Consider the following 21,204-nt stretch of genomic DNA (forward strand, 5'->3'; position numbering starts at 1 on the left):
TCTCACTGCACAGATCCTGCCACACTTTCTGTGTGTACTGCAGCTGTTTCTGGTTTTGTTGAGCCTTCCATCATCCACAGTCTTTTGCCATGGTATTGTCACGTTCTCCCCGTATCTGTGTAGGTTTCCTCTGGGTGCTCCAGTTTCCTCCCACAGTCCAGAGATGTGTAGGTCAGGTGAATTGGCCATAGTGTAAGGTGCATTAGTCAGTGATAAATATAGGGTCGGGGAATGGGTCTGGGTGGGTTGCTGTTTGGAGGATTGGTGTGGACGTGTTGGCCTGTATCCATACTGGGGTAGGGTATCTAATCTAATCTAATCTAATCTAAAGGGTTACAGAACCAAGTCAGTAGACTCTAAATGCACATTGGCCCATAGCTGAACAGATTTGAGATGATTAGTATTTTCTTATGTTTCCTACAGAGAAGTGGAAGGAGCTTTTGCAAATAAATGATGAGTGTCCTCCAGCTGTTGTGAAAGAAATTCACCGCAGCTCTTTAGACCTTCCAAACCCATGACAAGTACAATATAAAAGGACAAGGGCAGCAGATACATGGGAACACAGGTCCCTGCAAGCTACCCACCAAGTCATTCACCATCCGTCTTGGAAACATATTGCTGTTCCTTCACTGTCAAAATCCTGGAACTCCTTCCCTAAGGGCATTGTGGACGGAGGGAAAATAAATTTTGAGCCCACCCAGTGACGCCCACATCCCATGAATGAATAGCAAAAATGACTGTGCTTGTGGATTACCTTTTCTCCTGAGGATATACTGACAGTTTGGAGACATAGTTTTCTTTCTGGGGATAAAGACGCGTACTGCAACACTTTTGTGATTTTGAGGACAATTTTTAATAAATAATGTGGCAAGGAAATTACACTTTTAAGGATTATTTGATCCCGAATACGTAAATTTATGACTACGGAAAAGAACTCTTACATAAAAAGTACCAAACATTGTAGACAGGTTTGCCGATTCCCTTTGCAGGATACACCACCGTCTTTAGTACCACAAAACAGAAGGCCAAAGTTAAACCTTGATCCAATGACACCACCTGCCATACGAGATTAAAAAGTGATCTCTCTTCAGTTTTGTAGGGGGCTACCAAATATAAACCTGTACCTTCCCTCAAATGTAAAACGTTGTACCCTGTTAATAATATTGCTGTTTCCAAGCAGCACTCTGTTACCGTATCTCTCTTACCTCCTGCACTTCTCTAACACCATACTGAGCAGAAGCAGCTTAGAGATCAGCACAGAACATTGAAGAGATTTTACAGTGGCAAAAGTCCTCACTGAAGTTTACACAGACTGGTCTCCTTGACTGTAAACGGCCACAATGTTTGTCTCAAGTCTTCTTCTTGACAAGAACCTTCTCTTGCAAGAGACCAAATGAAATCTTTGCTTCTTTCACTTGGTTCTGTGCAAGCATTGGGACTCCCTATTTTGTCCCGAATTGAACCTCACATTTCCGTGTGCTCCCCCTCACTTCCCCCTCCCCCAAAGTCAGCTGCTAACTCCCAACGGTTGAAAAATTGAACGCTTCTCCTATCTCCTCATTTCCCCACCCCCCCCTCACCTTCTTTCGTTGCACTCAATTCTCCGCATACATGTCGGAGATTCATAAGTACCATTGAAGAATGGTTTTCCTTTCAAAATTAGTGATTGTGCTTTTGAAACCAAGAAATAAACCAAAAAAAATTAAAACAGTGCATTACAACGACAAAAAAAATTATATATATTATTAAAAAAAAATTCAGCTTTTTGCCAAAATGGCCATTCTTTGGAGGATGGTGTTTAACACACGCCTTATTTACAACAGAGCTGAATGGGAACCTGGGGGTTTAATGAGGTGCAAGAAAAAAATCCAGTACATATTTACAATATGAATCACCCCATTTCGATTTTTCATGTTGTAGGAACTAATTCACTCTTGATCAAGAAAAGAAGTTTTCAAATTGAGTGATGGTTAAATCAAGACATAAATTATCATTAAAAGCCAAGATCGTCCCTCCCCACCCCACTCAGAAAGAAATGAAAAGTCAAAATTGAAACAATTTTAAAAAAGGACGTGGTCAATCAATACGATGCAAACATTGATAATTTACATGGTCTACTGTTGCACCAAACATTATATCTGGCATCAAATATCATCAATGGGCAGGAGTTTTACAAAAACTGTTATAGATCTCTCCAAAGTGCAATCGGAGTTCATCATTTGATGTCACTTTGTTCTTCAGCTCTCAGTCTCCTGCAAACAGAAACAAAGAAGGGGAAACATGTCAGCACCAGAAACCATGCAGACGCAGTGCTACACGAGAGATCTAGAGGTAATAGAACAAAGGGGCCTTGGATACAAAATCAACTGAGTGAGAGTAATGGAAAGGGTTAGTTTGCAGGGTTTCTCAGGAATCATAAAACCCTGCAGCATGGAAGGAGGCCATTCAGCACATTGAGTGCACACCTATCTTCTGGAGAGCATCCCACTCAGATCTACCCCCGCTACCCTACATCTCTGCATTCCCTGTGGCTAATCTACTGAGCCTCCACATTCCTGGATGCTACAGGGCAATTTCCCAGAGCTAATCCACTCAACCTCCTCATCTTTGGACTGTGGGAGGAAACCTACCCAGACACAGGGGAGAATGTGCAAACCCCACACAGCCAGTCATCTGAGGGTGGAATCGAACCCGGGTCACTGGTGCTGTGAGGCAGCAGTACTAACCACTGAGTTAACATGCCACCCAGTAGTAGTGCTGAATCAGTATTGGGACACCTGCTTTTCCCAAAATATATTAATGATTTAGGCCTCGGAGCATAATTCTAATTTTTGCCAAAGAAACAAAACTCAGGGGAAGCACTGTAAACTGTGAGGGGGGTGAGTGTAGACTTTCAAAGGGACAGTTGGTGATGTGGCCAGAGAGATGGCAGGTGAAGTTCAATGAAGAGATGATACATTTTGACAGAAGGAACACAGAGAGTTGGTGTAAATGACAGGGTGCCATTCTGAAGGATGTGGAGGAGCAGAGAGACTTGTACGTATATAGGTGCCCCAATCAGGGAGGTGATGGTGGCCTAGTGGCATTGTCAGCAGTAAATCAAAGACCCTGGGGGCCTGGGTTCAAATCCCACCATAGCAAATGTTGGAATAAAATTCACTACAATGTCTAGAATTGAAAATCTCATGGTGACAATGATCTTGCTTCACTTTCAGCAAGACGATTGAATCTTAAGTGCCCTTGCAAGACACTCAGCTATATTGAAGGGTGATAAACAATAAATGCTGGCCAAACCATTATATAAAAGCAAATTACTGCGGATGCTGGAATCTGAAACCAAAAGATAAAATGCTGGAAAATCTCAACAGGTCTGGCAGCGTCCGAGGAGCAGGAGAGTCAACGTTTCAGGCATAAGCTCTTCATCAGCATCTGCAGCCCTCACCTTCTTCTTTGTGGCGAGAAAGCAGAGTTAAAACTTGAGGTCATGTGACCCTTCTTCAGCCTGGACCTTGAAATGTTAACTCTGATTTCTCTCCGCAGATGCTTCCAGACCTGCTGAGTTTGTCCAGCAATTTCGGTTTTTGTTTCTGATTTCCAGTAATTCACAGCTCTCTTGGTTTTAGTTATAAATGTCCCTCGGTTTTATGAAAAGGGGTGCACCTATTCATAAAGAGCAGAGAGGTTACAGTGAACAAGACATGAGCTGACCTCAGCTGGAACACTGTTTGGAGTTCTGGGTGCTACACTCTTGGCTGAATGTGAAGGAATTGGAGATTGTGCTGAAGAGATTTATGAAAATGGTTCCAAGCATGAGACACTTCAGTTATGAGGAAAGATTGGGACTGTTCACCTTGGACAGGAAAACGGGGAAGAGGAGGTTTGATACAAATCTGACTTCATTTGTGGGAAGTCCACCCAATTCCAGTTCCTCGAGAACTGTGTTAGGCAACAGGAGCTGGAGCTGGATGAACATTGGATCATTCAGGAGGTGGAGGGGGTTATTGAGAGGAGTTACAGGGAGGTAGTTACTCCACAGCCACGTGAAGAAGGTAGATGGGTTACCGTCTGGGTTAGGAAAGGTAACCGGCAGGCAGAGCAGGGATCTCCTGTGGTGGTTCCCCGCAACAATAAGTATACCATTTTGGATACTGTTGGAGGGGGGGATGACTTACCAGGGGTAAGCAATGGGGTATGGGAGGGAAAAACAATGACTGCAGATGCTGGAAACCAGATTCTGGATTAGTGGTGCTGGAAGAGCACAGCAGTTCAGGCAGCATCCAACGAGCAGCGAAATCGAACTTTCGGGCAAAAACCCTTCATCAGAGGAGATGAAGGTGATAGGTCAGGGAGGAGAGGGTGGAGTGGATAGGTGGAAAAGGAGCTAGGCAGGTCGGACAAGTCTGGACAAATCATGGGGACAGTGCTGAGCTGGAAGTTTGAAACTAGGATGAGGTGGGGGAAGGGGAAATGAGGAAGCTGTTGAAGTCCACATCCCGCACCTTCGCCCTCAGACCCCACCCCTCCAACCGTAACAAGGACAGAACGCCCCTGGTGCTCACCTTCCACCCTACAAACCTTCGCATAAACCAAATCATCCGCCGACATTTCCGCCACCTCTAAAAAGACCCCACCACCAGGGATATATTTCCCTCCCCACCCCTTTTCGCCTTCCGCAAAGACCGTTCCCTCCGTGACTACCTAGTCAGGTCCACGCCCTCCTACGATCCACCCCCCCCATCCTGGCACCTTCCCCTGTCACCACAGGAACTGTAAAACCTGCGCCCACACCTCCTCCCTCACCTCTATCCAAGGCCTTAAAGGAGTCTTCCACATCCATCAAAGTTTTACCTGCACATCCACTAATATCATTTATTGTATCCGTTGCTCCCGATGCGGTCTCCTCTACATTGGGGAGACTGGGCGCCTCCTAGCAGAGCGCTTTAGGGAACATCTCCGAAACACCCGCAACAAGCAACCACACCGCCCCGTGGCCCAACATTTCAACTCCCCCTCCCACTCTGCCGAGGACATGGAGGTCCTGGGCCTCCTTCACCACCGCTCCTTCACCACCAGATGCCTGGAGGAAGAACGCCTCATCTTCCGCCTCAGAACAATTCAACCCCAGGGCATCAATGTGGACTTCAACAGCTTCCTCATTTCCCCTTCCCCCACCTCATCCTAGTTTCAAACTTCCAGCTCAGTACTGTCCCCATGACTTGTCCGGACTTGTCCGACCTGCCGAGCTCCTTTTCCACCTATCCACTCCACCCTCTCCTCCCTGACCTATCACCTTCATCTCCTCCTCCACTCACCCATTGTACTCTATGTTACTTTCTCCCCACCCCCACCCTCCCCTAGCTTATCTCTCCACGCTTCAGGCTCACTGCCTTTATTCCTGATGAAGGGTTTTTGCCCGAAAGTTCGATTTCGCTGCTCGTTGGATGCTGCCTGAACTGCTGTGCTGTTCCAGCACCATAATCCAGAATGGGGTATGGGAGTCTGGCGCAGAATCTGTCCCTATTGCTCAGAGGGGAAGGGAGAAGAGGAGCAGAGCAGTAGTCACTGGGGACTCCATAGTTATGGGGAGAGATAGGAGGTTTTGTGGGAATGAAAGAGACTCACAATTGGTGTGTTGCCTCTCAGGTGCCAGAGTTCGTGATGTCTCAGATGTTTTCGGGATCCTTGAGGGAGAGGGGGAGGAGGAACAGCCCCAAGTCATGGTCCACATAGGCACCAATAACACAGGTAGGAAGAAAGGTGGGGATCCAAGGCAGAAATTCAGGGAGCTAGAGTGGAAGCTTAGAGCTAGAACAAACAGAGTTGTTATCTCTGGTTTGTTGCCCATGCCATGTACTAGTGAAGTGGGAAACAGAGAGAGAATGGAACTGAACAAGTGGCTGCAGGGATGGTGCAGGAGGGAAGGTTTTGGATTCTTGGATAATTGGAGCTCTTTCTGGGGAAGGTGGGAACTTCAAAAACAGGATGGTTTACAAGGTCGCGAGACAGCAGCGGCAATCAGGATGTTGGTTTGAAATGTGTGTGCTTCAATGCCAGGAGCCAGTAATAAGGTGGGTCAGCATGGGTTGGTACCTGGGGTTTTGATGTTGTGGCCATTTCAGAAATGTGGCCAGTGGGACAGGAATGATTGTTGCAGATTCCAGGATTTTGATGTTTCAGCAAGAACAGAGAAGATGGTAAAAGTTGTGGCGGGGGGGGGGGGCCGGCATTGTTAATCAAGGGTAGTATTACAACAGCTGAGATAATATTTGAGGACTTATCCACAAATATTATCTGAGATAGTTTGGGATGAGGTTAGAAACAGGAAAGGAGAGGAAACCGGAGCACCCGGAGGAAATCCACGCAGACACGGGGAGAATGTGCAAACTCCACACAGTCAGTCGCCTGAGGCGGGGAATTGAACCCAGGTCTCTGGCGCTGTGAGGCAGCAGTGCTAACCACTGTGCCACCGTGCCACCCACGGTCTGTACCATCAAAAATATGCTACTACCTACACTCGTCCCACTTTTTCACATTAGGCTCATAAAGTTATGATACCTCTAAGTACTTTATGAAGATTGTGAAGGTACACATATCTATTATCCTCTGAGGCTGTGCATTGCAGATCCCCAGCAACCTCTAAACCTCCTACCTTTCACTATAAAAGTTTGCCCCTTGTTCTTGACCCTTCGACTAAGCGGTTTGATTATATAAATCGAAATAACGTGTGAAGTTATGGGGAAAAGGCTCGAAAATGGCTCTAAGTCATAATGCTCAGTCAGAGAACTGGTACAGACATGACGAGCCAAATGGTCTCCTTTAAGTGGCGATTTCCACATACTTTATCATCCATTTGTCCCTCTGCCCTATTCCCGCACCCTCTCAGGTCCAGCAGTGGAGTGTTTGCGAGACTGAATTATACATTTAACGATCTGATACCGAACTCAAATGCAACCTAGAATGAGATGACACCAAAATTGGAGGTGTAGTGGACAGCGAAGAAGGTTACCTCAGATTACAATGGGATCTTGATCAGATGGGCCAATGGTTTGAGGAGTGGCAGATGGGGTTTAATTTAGATAGATGCAAGGTGCTACATTTTGGAAAAGCACATCAGAGCAGGATCTATACACTTAATGGTAACGTCCTGGGGAGTCTTGCTGAACAAAGAGACCTTGGAGTGTAGGTTCATAGCTCCTTGAAAGTAGAGTCGCAGGTAGATAGGATGGTGAAGAAGGCGTTTGGTATGCTTTCCTTTATTGGTTAGAGTATAGGTACAGGAATTGGGAGGTCATATTGCAGTTGTACAGGACATTGATTAGGCCATCTTTGGAATATTGCGTGCAATTCTGGTCTCCCTCCTATCAGAAGGATGTTGTGAAACTTGAAAGGGTTCAGAACAGTGTGAAAGAATTGTTCCCCTTTATGATATTGAATTGTAACTGTAATGATCTGATAGCGAACTCAATCCCCATCAACTCAATCTCAAACAACACAATCCCAACCAGCCCAATCTGAACCAACACAATCCCAACCAGCCCAATCCCAACCAATGCAATCCCAACCAATGCAATCCCAACCAACTTAATCCCAACCAACACAATCCCAACCAGCTCAATCCTAACTAACACAATCCCAACCAACTCAATCCCAACTAGCTCAATCCCAAAACCAACCCAACCCAATACTAAACTTAATTGATGAGACCAGGAAAACAATATTCTTTATCAAAATGTGTCCATTTTTAGCAAGTCTCAAGTTCTACAAGATTCTAGATTAGAGTGGTGCTGGAAAAGCACAGCAATTCAGGCAGCATCCGAGGAGCAGGAAAATTGATGTCTCGGGCAAAAGCCATTCATCAGGAATAGCCCTTCATCATCTATTCCTGATGAAGGGCTTTTGCCCGAAATGTCGATTTTCCTGCTCCTCGGATGCTGCCTGAACTGCTGTGCTTTTCCAGCACCACTCTAATCTAGAATCTAGTTTCCAGCATCTGCAGTCATTGTTTTCATCAAGTTCTGCAAGACCAATTCTCACACTTTACCACTCTCTGGAGTCACCTTAGGGGTTTACCAATTACCTTCTTTCTGAGGAGAAATGGCTCCACCCAGAAAGTGGCAAGCCTGTGGAATTCTCTGACACAGAAAGCAGTTGAGACCAAAACATAGTCTGCTAAACTGTTCTGTGAGGTGGCCCAGAAAGCTGTTCAGTAATACCTGTGAAGACAGGTCAGCACCACCTTCTCAAGGATAACTGTGGTGGGAAACGAACATTGGTCTTGACAGGAATATGCTCATCCTGTGGCTATGCTACAAAAGAAATTAATCTCTTGAGGCTCACGTAATGGTTCTGGAAGGTTAGGGGTTAGGTAGAGAGAACGATGCTCCTGTGGAGAAGAGATGGAGGGAATTAGGGGGGTGTTGGGACTTGTGTGTGAAGTAAGCCTGGAACGAGGCAACATAACTTGTGAGCCCAGCCATTCAGGGAGCACATACCACTCAAAGTAGTGTAGAAACCTGGAAACCTCTTCCCCAAAAAGGTGCTTGGACATGGTCTTGGGGGGGGGTGAAGAGGTTCTCAACTGGCAATGGCAAAACCATTCACAACAGCATGATGTGATGAATATGTGTAGATGGCGTTAAGATACAGTTCCACTGTGATCTCACCCTAACCCTATCACAGGTGATCCTAATGAAGTGGGACTTCAAGGGCAGAAAGAACATAAGAGCTAGGAGGAGGCCATTCAGCCTCCTGAGCCTGCTCTACCATTGGATACGATAATGGCTGATGTTTTCTCAGCCTCAATTCTACTTTCCTGCCCGCTCTGCATAACCCTTAAACCCATTACTGTTTAAAAATCTCTCTTCCCTCCTTAAATTTACTCAATGCCTCATCATCCACTGCACTCTGGAGGAGTGAATTCCACAGATTGAACACCCTTTGAGAGAAAGAATTCCTTCTCATCTCTGTTTTAAATCTGCCCCTCCCTATCCTAAAGCTATGACCTCTTGCTCTAGATTGCCCCACATGAGGGCAACATCCTATCTGTGTCTACTTTGTCAATCCCCTTTAGCATCTTCTCGACCTTAGTTAGCTCACCTCTTATTCTTCCAAACTGCAAAGAGTATAGGCCTAAACTGCTAATCTTTCTGAGACCACTTTTGAAATACTGCATACAATTCTGGTCACTCTTCTATCGAAAGGATTTTGTAAAACTTGAGAGGGTGCAGAAAAGACTTACAAGGATGTTGCTGGAACTGGAGGGTTTGAGCTATGGGGAGAGACTGAAAGGGCTGGGATATTTTCTCCTGGAGTGTTGGAAGCTGAGGAGTGACCTCATAGAGGTTTATAAAATCATGGTGGGGGGCATGGGTAGGGTGGATAACTACGGTTGTTTTCCCAGTATAGGTGAGTCCAAAGCTAGAGGACATAGGTTTAAGGTGAGAGGGGTAAGATTTACCTGAGGGGTAACTTTTTCATGCAGAGGCTGGGGTGCGTGTATGGAATGAGCTGCCAGAGGAAGTGATGGAGGCTGGTACAATTACATTTAAAAGGCATCTGGATAGGTTTATGAATAGGAAGGGTTTAGAGGGATATGGGCCAAATGCTGGCAAGTGGGATTAGATTAATTTAGGATATCTGGTCAGCATGGGCCGAATGGTCTGTTTCCATGCTGTACATCTCTATGGCTCTATAAGACAAACCCCTCATCTCTGGAATCAATCTGGTGAACCTCCTCTGAACTGCCTCTAATACAACTACAATGGGTGGCACGGTGGCACAGTGGTTAGCACTGCTGCCTCACAGCGCCAGAGACCCGGGTTCGATTCCCGCCTCAGGCGACTGACTATGTGGAGTTTGCACGTTCTCCCCGTGTCTGCATGGGTTTCCTCCGGGTGCTCCGGTTTCCTCCCACAGTCCAAAGATGTGCAGGTCAGGTGAATTGGCTATGCTAAATTGCCCGTAGTGTTAGGTAAGGGGTAAATGTAGGGGTATGGGTGGGTTGCGCTTCGGCGGGGCGGTGTGGACTTGTTGGGCCGAAGGGCCTGTTTCCACACTGTAAGTAATCTAATCTAATCTATCCCTCCTTGTGTAAGGGGACAAGACAGGCCTCCTCCTGTTGTGTTGGTCAAACTAATATGGATAAATGAAAGGAAATTTGGCACAGAGGAGAGTGACATGGATTGAGCCTGGTTGATTGAGCTTGGGGGAGAGATTGGAAAAGCGGTGCTGGCTATCAGAATGATAAGAAAGGGTGTGGGAGCGTAAAATATATTGAAACATAACTTAAGAATTAATGCAGCAAAGCTTGAGTAGGAAAACTTTTCCAAATTGCAGAAGGGAAAGACAAACTGGGGGTTTTGGAGTAAGTCGCAGAGGGTGGGATTAATTTCAGAGAAGTCGTCAAACAAGAGTAAATAAGGAATTGGTGATAGTGCACCACCAGAAAACAGGTACAATGTTATAAAACAACCAGAGGTCACATCAGGAACTTTCTGTTTCACCTGTGGTGAGCTGTTGCGATCTGATCAAACCGTCTGAAAAGGTGCTGAAATCAGACTCAACTGGTGCCTTTAATCCAGCAATTGTTTGAAGGGGAAATAATGTCTGAGGCTATTAGGGAACTCATTGGATAGCTCTTTCAAAGGTCCAGCATTGGCCTGATGGGCTGAAAGGCCTCAGAGGCATAGGGTTTTTGCAGAATGGAAAATGGCCGTTCGGCCCATCATGCCCGCACAGGTTACAGAGACGCAGAGTCATGGAGATGTACAGCACGGAAATAGGTCCTTCAGTCCAACGTGTCCATGCCGACCAGATATCCTAAAACTGATCTAGTCCCATTTGCCAGCACTTGGCCCATATCCCTCTCAACCCTTCTTATTCCTACACCCATCCTGATCTATTCTTCTCCCAATGTCCAGGGCATGGCCCATAGCCTTGTACACTCTGATGTTCCATGTGCTCATTTAAGTAGTTCTTTATGTTTACTGCCCCAGCACCATTCAGACAGTGAATTCCCGATTCCCATCACCCTGGAGATGATTTTTCTTTCCTGAGATTCCCTCTAAACCTAGAGTTGCTACCTTAAAACTGAACCCCCTGCTCACTGACCCCTCGACTAAGGGGTAAGGTTTCTCCCTCTCTATGGAGAAAGTGAGGTCTGCAGATGCTGGAGAGTCAGAGTTGAAAGGTGTGGCATTGGAAAAGCACAGCAGGCCAGGCAGCATCTGAGGAGCAGGAGAATCGACGTTTCGGGCATAAGGCCCTCATCAGGAATGGAGCTGCAGTTGAAGAGCTTATGCCTGAAACGTCGACTCACCTGCTCCTTGGCTACTGCCTGACCTGCTGTGATTTTCCAGCACCACACTTCCCGACTTCTCCCTCTCTACCCAAGCTATGCTACTTATAATTCTGTACACCTCAATCAGGTCCCCCTTCAGCCTTCTCCGCTCCAGGGAAATCAAACCCACCCTCTCTAGTGTCTCGCTGAGTTGCTCCAGCCTAGGCAATGCCCTGACCTTCTGACTGAGTTGATTAATACTCTAAGGGTGTTGTACATATGAACTGGGAAGAAGAGTAGGATATTCGGCCCTTCAAGCCTGCTCTAACATTCAATAAGGTCATGGCTGAACGGATTATAACCTCATCTGTGCTTTCCTGCAGGTCCCCCATGAGCTTTCAGCTTACAGTTTGTTTTAATTTTCACAAGATGTGAGTCAGATATGAGACTCTAACAGTTCCAAAAATCTGTCCTCTCTACAGCTATCCTACACCCCCAATCCTATCCCTCCCCCACCGCCTTTCTCTTATATGAACGATTCCTGATCGCTTACCTCAAGGTCTTCTTCCTCACATTCATATGTTCCCATTTCCTGAAGGCCAGTGTCCATCGGATTCCTGCGGGAAATGCCACTGGTGCTGCTGGCCATGAGTTGTTCCGCTCTTCTCCGACCTCCAGACCCTCTTGAAGACATGGAGCTGGAGGAGCTGGGTTCCCTGGGATTCTGTGCAGAGGGGAATGTTGGCCGGCTGTAAGGAAGCACATCCTCTGGGACCCCTGTATGACACACACATGAGAAGGTAAGATGGTGGGGCGGGGTGGTGGGAGGACCCCTTCGCACCACACGAATGCCAGGCTATGACCATCACCAATAAGAGACAAACTAACCACTGCCCCTTGACATTCAATTGTGTTACCATCACTGAGTCCCCCACTATCAACATCCTGGGAGTTACTACTGATCAGAAACTCAACAGAAACACAACTGGACTCACCACATAAACGTAGTGGCTATAACAGCAGGTCAGAGGCTGGGAATACTGCAGCTAGTAACTCATCTCTTGACTCCCCAAAGCCAGGCACAAGTCAGGGGTGATGGAATACTCCCCACTTGCCTGGATGGAAGCTTGATACCATTCAGGACAAAGCAGCTGCTTGATTGGCACCACGTCCACAAACATCCACACCCTCCACCATCGACGCTCAGTAGCAGCATTGTGAACTATCTACAAGATGCACTGCAGAAATTCACCAAAGATCCTCAGACACCCCCTACCAAACCCATGACCACCTCCATCTTAAAGGACAAGGACAGTGAATACATGGGAACACCACCCCTGCAAGTTCCCCTCCAAACCACTCACCATCTTGACTTGGAAATATATCGTTGTTCCTTCACTGTTGCTGGGTCAAAGTCCTGGAATTCCCTCCCTAAGGGCATTGTAGGTCTAACTACCGCACATGGACTGCAGCGGCTCAAGAAGGCAGCTCACCCCCACCTTCTTCAAGGGGCAACTAGAGACAGGCAATAAATGCTGTGCCCAGCCAGTTACATCCACATCCCAACAAAATGAACAAGTAACAAAAAGCCCAGAAGACCCATAATAATTTCCTTGCCATTGTTCTTGCCCCATGACTGTGTTAACATGAGATAGACAGACGAGCATACCTTCTTTTTAATGCATTCTCATAGTCAGTGGGCATTGCTGGAGATGATAGAATTTATGGTCTATCTTTGGACTGAGTGAGGCACTTGCTCATTTCAGAGGGAGTTAAGAAGCAGCCCTCTTACTGTGGGTCTGAAGCCACATGTAGTCCAGACCAGGTGAAGTCAGTAGATGTCCGCTTGCAAACCAGATGGGTTTTTACAAATTGTAAAGCAACCAAGAACGAGAGGGACATAGATTTAAAGTAACGTGTGAAAGTATCAAGGGTGATGTAAGGAAAAATTATTTTCCCCAACGAATTGTCAGGGTCTGGAATGCTCTGCTTGGAAGTGTGGTGGAAGTGAATTCAGTTGAGCCATTCAGGAGGGTATTGGGTGGTTACTTGGATAGAAATGGTGTGCAAGGGACTTGGGGAAAAGGCAGGAGATTGACATTGGGTAATAGAACCTGTGTAGGCATGGCGGGCCTCTTTTGGTGCTATAACAATTTGACGATTCTGAGATATGGCAGACTCATGGCCACAATTACTGAGCCTAACTTTTGATTCCAGATTCTTATGAATTGCTGGAATGTATTCATTTATTGAATATAAATTCCACCAGCCGCAATCGTGGGATTTGAAACCCATGTCCTGAAAATATAAGTTTGGGTCTCCAGATTGCTAGTACAGTGACATCATCACTAATCCACCTCCACCCCGCGATGCTTTGCCTCCTGAATTGGTCACATGAACAAGGAAGAGTAGACCATTCAGCCCCTCAAGCCTGTGGCACCATTCAATAAGATAATGGCTGGTCGGATTGTAACCACATCCTCCTTCTAACCTTTCAGCCCTTGCTTAACAAGGATCTGTCACCACTGCTTTAAAATATCCAAGGATCTGCATCCACCATATTTTTGGGAAGAACTTTCCAAAGACTCACAACCCACTGAGAGAAAAGATTTCTCTCCTTACCTACTGGGATACAGAGGTTTTTAATCAGGAAGGCAATCCAGGAGTTATTGGGAAAAGGCAGCAAAGTGTATTTGAGGATGATCAGCCACGTTCCCAGTGAATGGCACAGTAGACTCAATGGGCTGAATGGCCTACTTCTTCATTTGTGTCCTATAGTGTTATCTCTGCTTTAAATGGATGGTCCCTGGATTTTAAAATGTGATCTGTAGTTCAAGATTCTTTCATAAGAGGAAACCATATCCACCCAGTCAAGTCCTCTCAGAATCCGAGATGTCTCCATTGTATGATACCCAGGCACACACAACTCATGATCAAATGGACTTGAGCCAAATGAGGGAGGAAGAAACAGATGGCTGTGTTGACAGGGTGTGTAGAAGTAGGGCAGGAGATGGATTGTGCATTGTATAATCACTGGTATGGTCCAGTTAGGCCAAATGGTGCTCAGTAAATTCTTTGCAAACTGATCGGTTTGAATGCCTACTCTGTATATTAACCATATCCCCTTAATCTTGATTGGCTAACTGTAGACTTTTAATCAGATGGCCTTGCCCCACACTCCTCGATTGTCCAATACTTGATTAATGCAATTAATTAATTGAGACAAGGTGAAAATCTCCCATGTTCTTCCTCCTCATGTGCTTGGCCAGTGGCAGTGTCTTCGAGAATCATCTTACATTCCTGGAAATCCCTGGGACAATCCAGAAGGATTGGCCACCCTAACGCAGTAAGTCTCAAAACTCATGCATCCTAAAATCACAGCTGAGTGTGAAACAGTACTTTACGATGCAGTGAATTTCAGGCACCACATCATCACTTTCAACATTGAATCATAGAATCCTTACAGTGAAGAAACAGGCCATTCAACCAACACTGATCTGAACAGCATCCCCAACTAATTTTATTCCCAATAACCCCACATTCCCCCTGAGTAATCCACCTAACCTGCACATCCCTGGACACTATGAGCAATTTAGCATGGCCAATCCACTTAATCTGCATATTTTGGGCTGTGGGAGGACATTGGAGCACACCCACGCAGACACGGGGAGAATGTGCAAACTCCACAAGGACAGACGCCCATGGGTGGAATTGAATCCAGGTTCCTAGCACTGTGAGGCATTAACGCTAACCACTGAGCAACCATATTGTCCCAATATCCATTACCTCCACCACCATTGGTCAGGAGCAGCACTGTGTATTATCTACAAAATGCACTGCAGAAATTTACCAAAGACAGCACCTTCCAAACTCTGGACCACTTCCATCTTGAAGGACAAGGGGAGCAGATACATGGGAACACCACCCCCTGCAAGTTCTCTCCAAGCCACTCACCATCCTGACTTGGAAATATATCCTTTAGTATCACTGGAAAAATGTTTATTGTTGGGAAAACAGAGGAGACTGGCTGATTAGATTGATTTAAGGCCAATTGGGATGGAGGTTTGATCAACAAGGAGGTTAACAGCAATGGGATACAGACAGGAAGGTGGGGTTGGGACCATATCCAGCTCAGCCATGATTTTATTGAATAGTGGAGCAAGTTTGAAGGGCCAAATGTTCTCATTGTGCTCCTGAATCCCATGTCACTAACAGCAGTGTGGGTGTACCTAAAGCACATGGACTGGAGAGGTTCAAGAAGACAAGTCATCAACGCCTTGTCATGGGGAAAAAGGCAACAAATAGTGACCCAGTCAGTGACATTCACACCCTTAACAGAGCAAATCAAAAATCAATTGAGAAACAAAATAACGTGGAAAATTAGGACGTGATGATACTGTGCAACAACCAGGACCATTGAGTGAATCTGTGGAATCACAAGGCATAAACGTTAGTCATGAATAATCCAGTTGTGAATTCAGGAAGATCTTTGATCAGAGAGTGGTGAGAATGTGAAGTGTTGAGGTGATTGGCGTGGACCCATTTACGGGGAAGCCTGATAAAAAAAAAGAACACGAGGGAGGAAGAAACAGATGGCTGTGTTGACAGGGTGTGTGGAAGGAGGGCAGGAGATGGATTGTGCATTGTATAATTACTGGTATGGACCAGTTCGGCCAAATGGTGCTCAGTAAATTCTTTGCAAACTGATCGGTTTGAATGCCTATTCTGCATATTAACCATATCCCCCAGGTCTTCTCAGCCTGTCTCCACATTCCTCTTCCTATAACAAGAACCACACATCAAAGCAGTTCCTCAGTGCAGGTGAGGCATCCAGAGGTGATAATGGGAAAGTCTCACCAGACCACAGGACTGCTCTCTCATTGGAGAGAGACCACTGGTGGTGGTTTAATCTGAGGGTTACTGCGTCTCAGGTGAGGGGAATAAATTGAGAAGGAGAGTCTTTCGTGGTCACCTCAGTCAGTGTGGGAATTGAACCCACTCTGTTGGGGTCACTCTGTGTCACAGACCAGCCGCCCAGCCATGACCAACCTGCTCTTTGTGATTCTGCCAGGCACTGGGGGGAGCAGTCACTTCCATTTTCTTACCTGTTGGAAGGCGGGCCTTTGGCTGGGAAGGTTCCCGCTTGCTGGCCTTGTTCAGGCGTTGCTTGGCTCCATGGGCTTCCTGCTGCCAGGCATCAGGAAGGTCTCGGCACTCTGGCGGGTTTGTGCGGCTTTCGGGAAGGTGCTGGGCATCCGCGCCTTCTCTTCCTCGGAGGCCGCTGGCCTTCCTGCTGTCCCCGGCTCGCTCCACCCTCTGTTCCGCTGCATGGGATTTCGGGACCATGGGTGGCCAAGCCTCCAGGTGACCCTTTGTCTGGAAGCTGGGCGATTTGATGGCAGGAGGGGGAATCGGAGGAGGAGGCAGCTCTAAGATTGCAAGCACATTAAAAAAAAATCATTGCCTTTTTCTGTTACCTTCTCGCGTCTCGAAATCTCTTCAGGACCAAACTTGCTGGTAAGGGCAGCACCTTGTCTCTACTCATCACACCCTCATCCGTTACTAGACACTGAGCCACAATAAAGATGTACAGAGTCAAAAAGCCTGGTCAAAAAGGTTGGTTTTTGATGAAGGATATGAGGCAGGGAGATTCAGGCAGAGAGAGAGTTCCAGAGCTCAGGGCCCAGGCAGCTGCAGAGCCATCTGCCTCAGTGGTGGAGTGATTAAACTCAGGAGACGGACAAGAGCCCAGGATCAGAGCAGTGGAGAGATCTCAGAGGGCTGAAAGAGGCTGTAAAGATAAAGAGGGGTGAAGCTACAGAAGGATTTGAAAACCAGAATAAAAACATACCCTGTAGAAACAGGGAATCTAGGAGGCCATTCAGCCCATCGAGCCTACTCCACCATTCAATATGATCATGGTTGATCATCCAATGTTTTCTCCCCATTGCCTTTACTCCCATTATTCCTGGGAATTATATCTAATTCCTTCTTGAAAACAATCAACATTTTGACCTCAACCACTTTGTGACAAAGATTTCCATAGGCTCCCCATTCTCTGGGTGAAAACTTTTCTCCCCATCTCAGTCCTATATGGCCTACCCTGTATTCTGAGGCTTTGACCCCTGGTCTGGACTCCCTGGTCATGGGGAACATTCCCTCCTGTGTTTGCCTAGGCTAATCCTGTAAACTGGCTGTTTGTGTCTGCACAGCTTTGTGATGAGTTGCTGAATGACATTCCCCAAACACAGGACTGTAAATGCTTCCTGCTCACTCAGCCCTCCCTCTCTGTTATGTAAAGAATCTAAAGAGTTGGGATGTTACTCCTTAGGGCAGAGAAATTCTCAGAAATGGAAACATTTGGAGCATTGATGAGGGGCTTATGCCGGAAGCATCGATTCTCTTGCTCCTCAGATGCTGCCTGACCTGCTGCGCTTTTCCAGCACCACACTCTCAACTCTGATCTCCACCATCTGCAGCTCTCACTTTCTCCTGGACAGAGTGGATGTTGGGAAGATGTTACCATCAGTAGGAGAGACTAGGACCTGAGGGCACAGCCTTAGACTAAAGGGAAGACCTTTTAGAACAGAGATAAGGAGAACCTTCTTCAGCCAGAGGGTGGGGAATCTGTGGAAGTCATTGCCACAGAAGGCTGTGGGAGCCAGGTCATTGAGTATATTTAAGATGGAGATTGATTGGTTCTTGATTGTCGGGTGGATCAAAGGCTATGGGGAAAATGCGGGAGAATGGGATTGAGAAACCTATCACCATGATTGAATGGTGGAGCAGACTCGATGGGCTGACTGGCCTATGTCTTATGGTCTTGTGGAAACATAGAGTGCTGGAGAAACTCAACAGGTCTGGCAGAATCTGTGGAGAGAGAAGCAGTGCCACTAATTCCTGAACCAGTTCTGAGGAGGAGTCATGCATCGAAAAGATTCCCTTACCTCATTTGAAAGAACCACAGGGGAGAGCTCTCTAACATCTTGCCCCAACTGTCATTCTTCAATCAACATAACCAAACCTAACTGGTTGTTATCACACTGCTGTGCACACATTGATTGCTCTGTTCCTACACTAAAGCAGTGGGCACTTCTGTAATAAAGCATTGACTCTCATGCACTATCAGACATCCTGAATTCCAGGAGAATGCAATAAGAATGCAGGTCTGTCTTCATAGTGTCACACAGGACAAGGCACTTTCTCACTGTGCCATTGGATGGGGATGAGGTGACAATGGGAACAATGACAATGGAAGGGAGAATATTAAAAGCAATGGCAGTGCCGTGGAATAATTCAGTCATCCCACTGGAAATGTTTAATATTCATCAAAGCAGCCAATAGCTTTGTGGTTGAATCCTGTTTAATTCAAAACACCTGGATTCCAGGTTGACCCAATGGATTGACCTCTAATTAAATCCCCTGTTCTTTTTCAATCTAATTTTCCTCAGACAAAACCGCAGTGCATTGTCTGACCTCCAAGTCAGCTTTTTAATTATACAGTCACCCCTGGCAATGACTTCCTAATATCAGGGGTTTAGAGGAACAACCCCCCCCCCGATCTATTTTAATCTTCTGTTTGAGTATTGCTGTTCTCTCAACCCAATTCCAACCCTAAGGGCCATTGCTTTTGTGATTATATCTGGTAATGAATCGCATTAATGTTCAGTGGACCTGGCTCAAACTCTTTCTTCACCCGTCACTGCAATCTTTGCATTCACTGTATCTACATTACTCGCATCTCCACACTCCCACACATCACCCCACACCCCCTCAACCCCCTCAAATCTCTCAGCTTTTTCTTTGCCTCTTGCAAAACTGTTTGATCCTAGAAATGGGACAATTCCATAGGAATTGCCAAAATTACAGAGGCCTTCCAGGCAGGAACATTTTTTATCATGAGAATAATAGATCCCAAGATTGATTTCACAGAACAAAGTCTGACTGAAAGGTTCATGGGATCAGTGAAAGGACAGGACAAATGTCCTTGTATAGAATAAAATAACTTACAGGCTGGATTCGAATCAAAGGGGCTCGGTGGGTATTTATATCTAGAATAACAGATACCCGGGAGTGAGTTACAGATGGAATCTAATCGAGGGGTTCGGGGTGGTTTGTATATAGGATAACAGATACCCGAAGTGAGTTACAGAGGAATCTAATCGAGGGGTTCGGGGTGGTTTATATATCGAATAACAGATACCCAGGAGTGAGTTACAGATGGAATCTAATTGAGGGGTTCGGGGTGGTTTGTATATAGAATAACAGATACCCGAAGTGAGTTACAGATGGAATCTAATCGAGGGGTTCGGGGTGGTTTATATATCGAATAATAGATACCCAGGTGTGAGTTACAGATGGAATCTAATTGAGGGGTTTGGAGTGGTTTATATATCGAATAACAGATACCCAGGAGTGAGTTACAGACTGGAATCTAATCGAGGGGTTCGGGGTGGTTTGTATATAGAATAACAGAGACCCGAAGTGAGTTACAGAGGAATCTAATCGAGGAGTTCAAGATAATTTATATATCGAATAACAGATACCCAGGTGTGAGTTACAGATGGAATCTAATCGAGGGGTTCGGGATAGTTTATATATCAAATAACAGATACCCAAAAGTGAGTTACAGACTGGTGTCTAATCGAGGGGTTTGGGATAGTTTATATATCAACTAACAGATACCTAAAAGTGACCTTGCCTGATCTTTCAGATTTTATTAATTGAACTTAAACTCAACGAGTTACTGTCATGGGATTTGAACCTGTGTCCCTCAAGCATCCTGTCTCTCCTGTTTCTGTGGCCCATTGATTCTGGAAGGTTTGGGAGAGTGGGGGATGGGATCGAGAGCAGGCTAAGCTGCAGAATAATTAGGTGCTTGTTTTTAACTGGCGCAGACTCGATGGGCTGAAAGGCCTTTTTCTGAGCTGTAAACCCCTATGACTGTAAGGGCATACTGCCCCCTATTCCTTGCATGCTGTTGCTGGGGAGACAGTTCACACCTATCAGACCCTGGATCTGCCGGTGGAATGGGATCTGGGACCTTGTGGGAATCTCTGGATGTGAGATTCTTCAATTTCACTCCTGGTCCCACCCTCAATCCCCACATTGGCAAATAAGGGAGAGGATTCGAGCAGAGCAGCGGGAATGCCTTCCTGCTATTGTACAGGGCCTTAGTGAGACCACAACACAGGATGTGTGCTGTCCAGGGAGAAAGTGAGGACTGCAGGTGCTGGAGATCAGAGTCAAGACTGTGGTGCTGGAAAAGCACAGCAGGTCAGGCAGCATCCGAGGAGCAGGAGAATCGACATTTCTTCAGGAATGGGGCTTGTGGGCTGTGGCTGAGAGATAAATGGGAGGGGGGTGAGACTTGGGGAGAAGGAAGCTGAGAAAGCAATAGGTGGATGAAGATGAGGGAGAAGATGATAGGTCAGAAGGGGAGTGATGGATGGGTCTAGAGGGCGGTGCCAAGTTGGAGGCTTGGGACTGGGATAACGTAGGGGGAGGGGAAATGAGGAAGCTGTTGAAATCCACATTTATCCCGTGTGGTTACAGGGTCCCAAGGTGGAATATGAGGTGTTCCTCCTCCAGGCGAGGGTGGTAATGGTCTAGTGGTGGAGGTAACCCAGGACCTGTGTGTCCTTGACGGAGCGGGAGGGGTAGTAGAAGTGTTCAGCCACAGGCCGGTGGGGTTGGTGGGTCTGGGTGTCCCAGAGATGTTCTCTGAAACGATCCGTAAGAAGGCATCCTGTCTCCCTGATGTACAGGAGACCACACCCGGTGCAACGGATGCAGTAGATGACATTGGTAGAGGTACAGGTGAATTTCTGATGGATGTGGAAGGATCCCTTAGATGGAGGTGAGGGGGGAGGTGTGGGCACAGGCTTTGAACTTCCTGCAGTGACAGGGAAAAGTGCAGGAGTGGG

At 46.5% G+C, this 21,204-nt stretch overlaps 1 protein-coding gene across 3 annotated transcripts in view; it reads right to left on the bottom strand.

The window, feature by feature from the left end:
* Positions 1–834: 834 nt before the first annotated feature.
* The window catches only part of robo1 (roundabout, axon guidance receptor, homolog 1 (Drosophila)), a 368,608-nt gene continuing 348,238 nt past the window's right edge, over positions 835–21,204 (bottom strand). For all 3 annotated transcript variants that reach the window (XM_043701427.1, XM_043701428.1, XM_043701425.1), the window contains 3 exons: positions 16,384–16,707; positions 11,832–12,055; positions 835–2,252 (listed from right to left, as the gene is read on the bottom strand). In XM_043701427.1, the coding sequence (XP_043557362.1) occupies positions 2,238–2,252; positions 11,832–12,055; positions 16,384–16,707 (563 nt within the window). In that variant the 3' untranslated portion in view covers positions 835–2,237. The remainder of the gene's footprint in view (positions 2,253–11,831; positions 12,056–16,383; positions 16,708–21,204) is intronic.

The sequence above is a fragment of the Chiloscyllium plagiosum genome, chromosome 12 (assembly GCF_004010195.1).
Source record: "Chiloscyllium plagiosum isolate BGI_BamShark_2017 chromosome 12, ASM401019v2, whole genome shotgun sequence".
NCBI lineage: Eukaryota > Metazoa > Chordata > Chondrichthyes > Orectolobiformes > Hemiscylliidae > Chiloscyllium > Chiloscyllium plagiosum.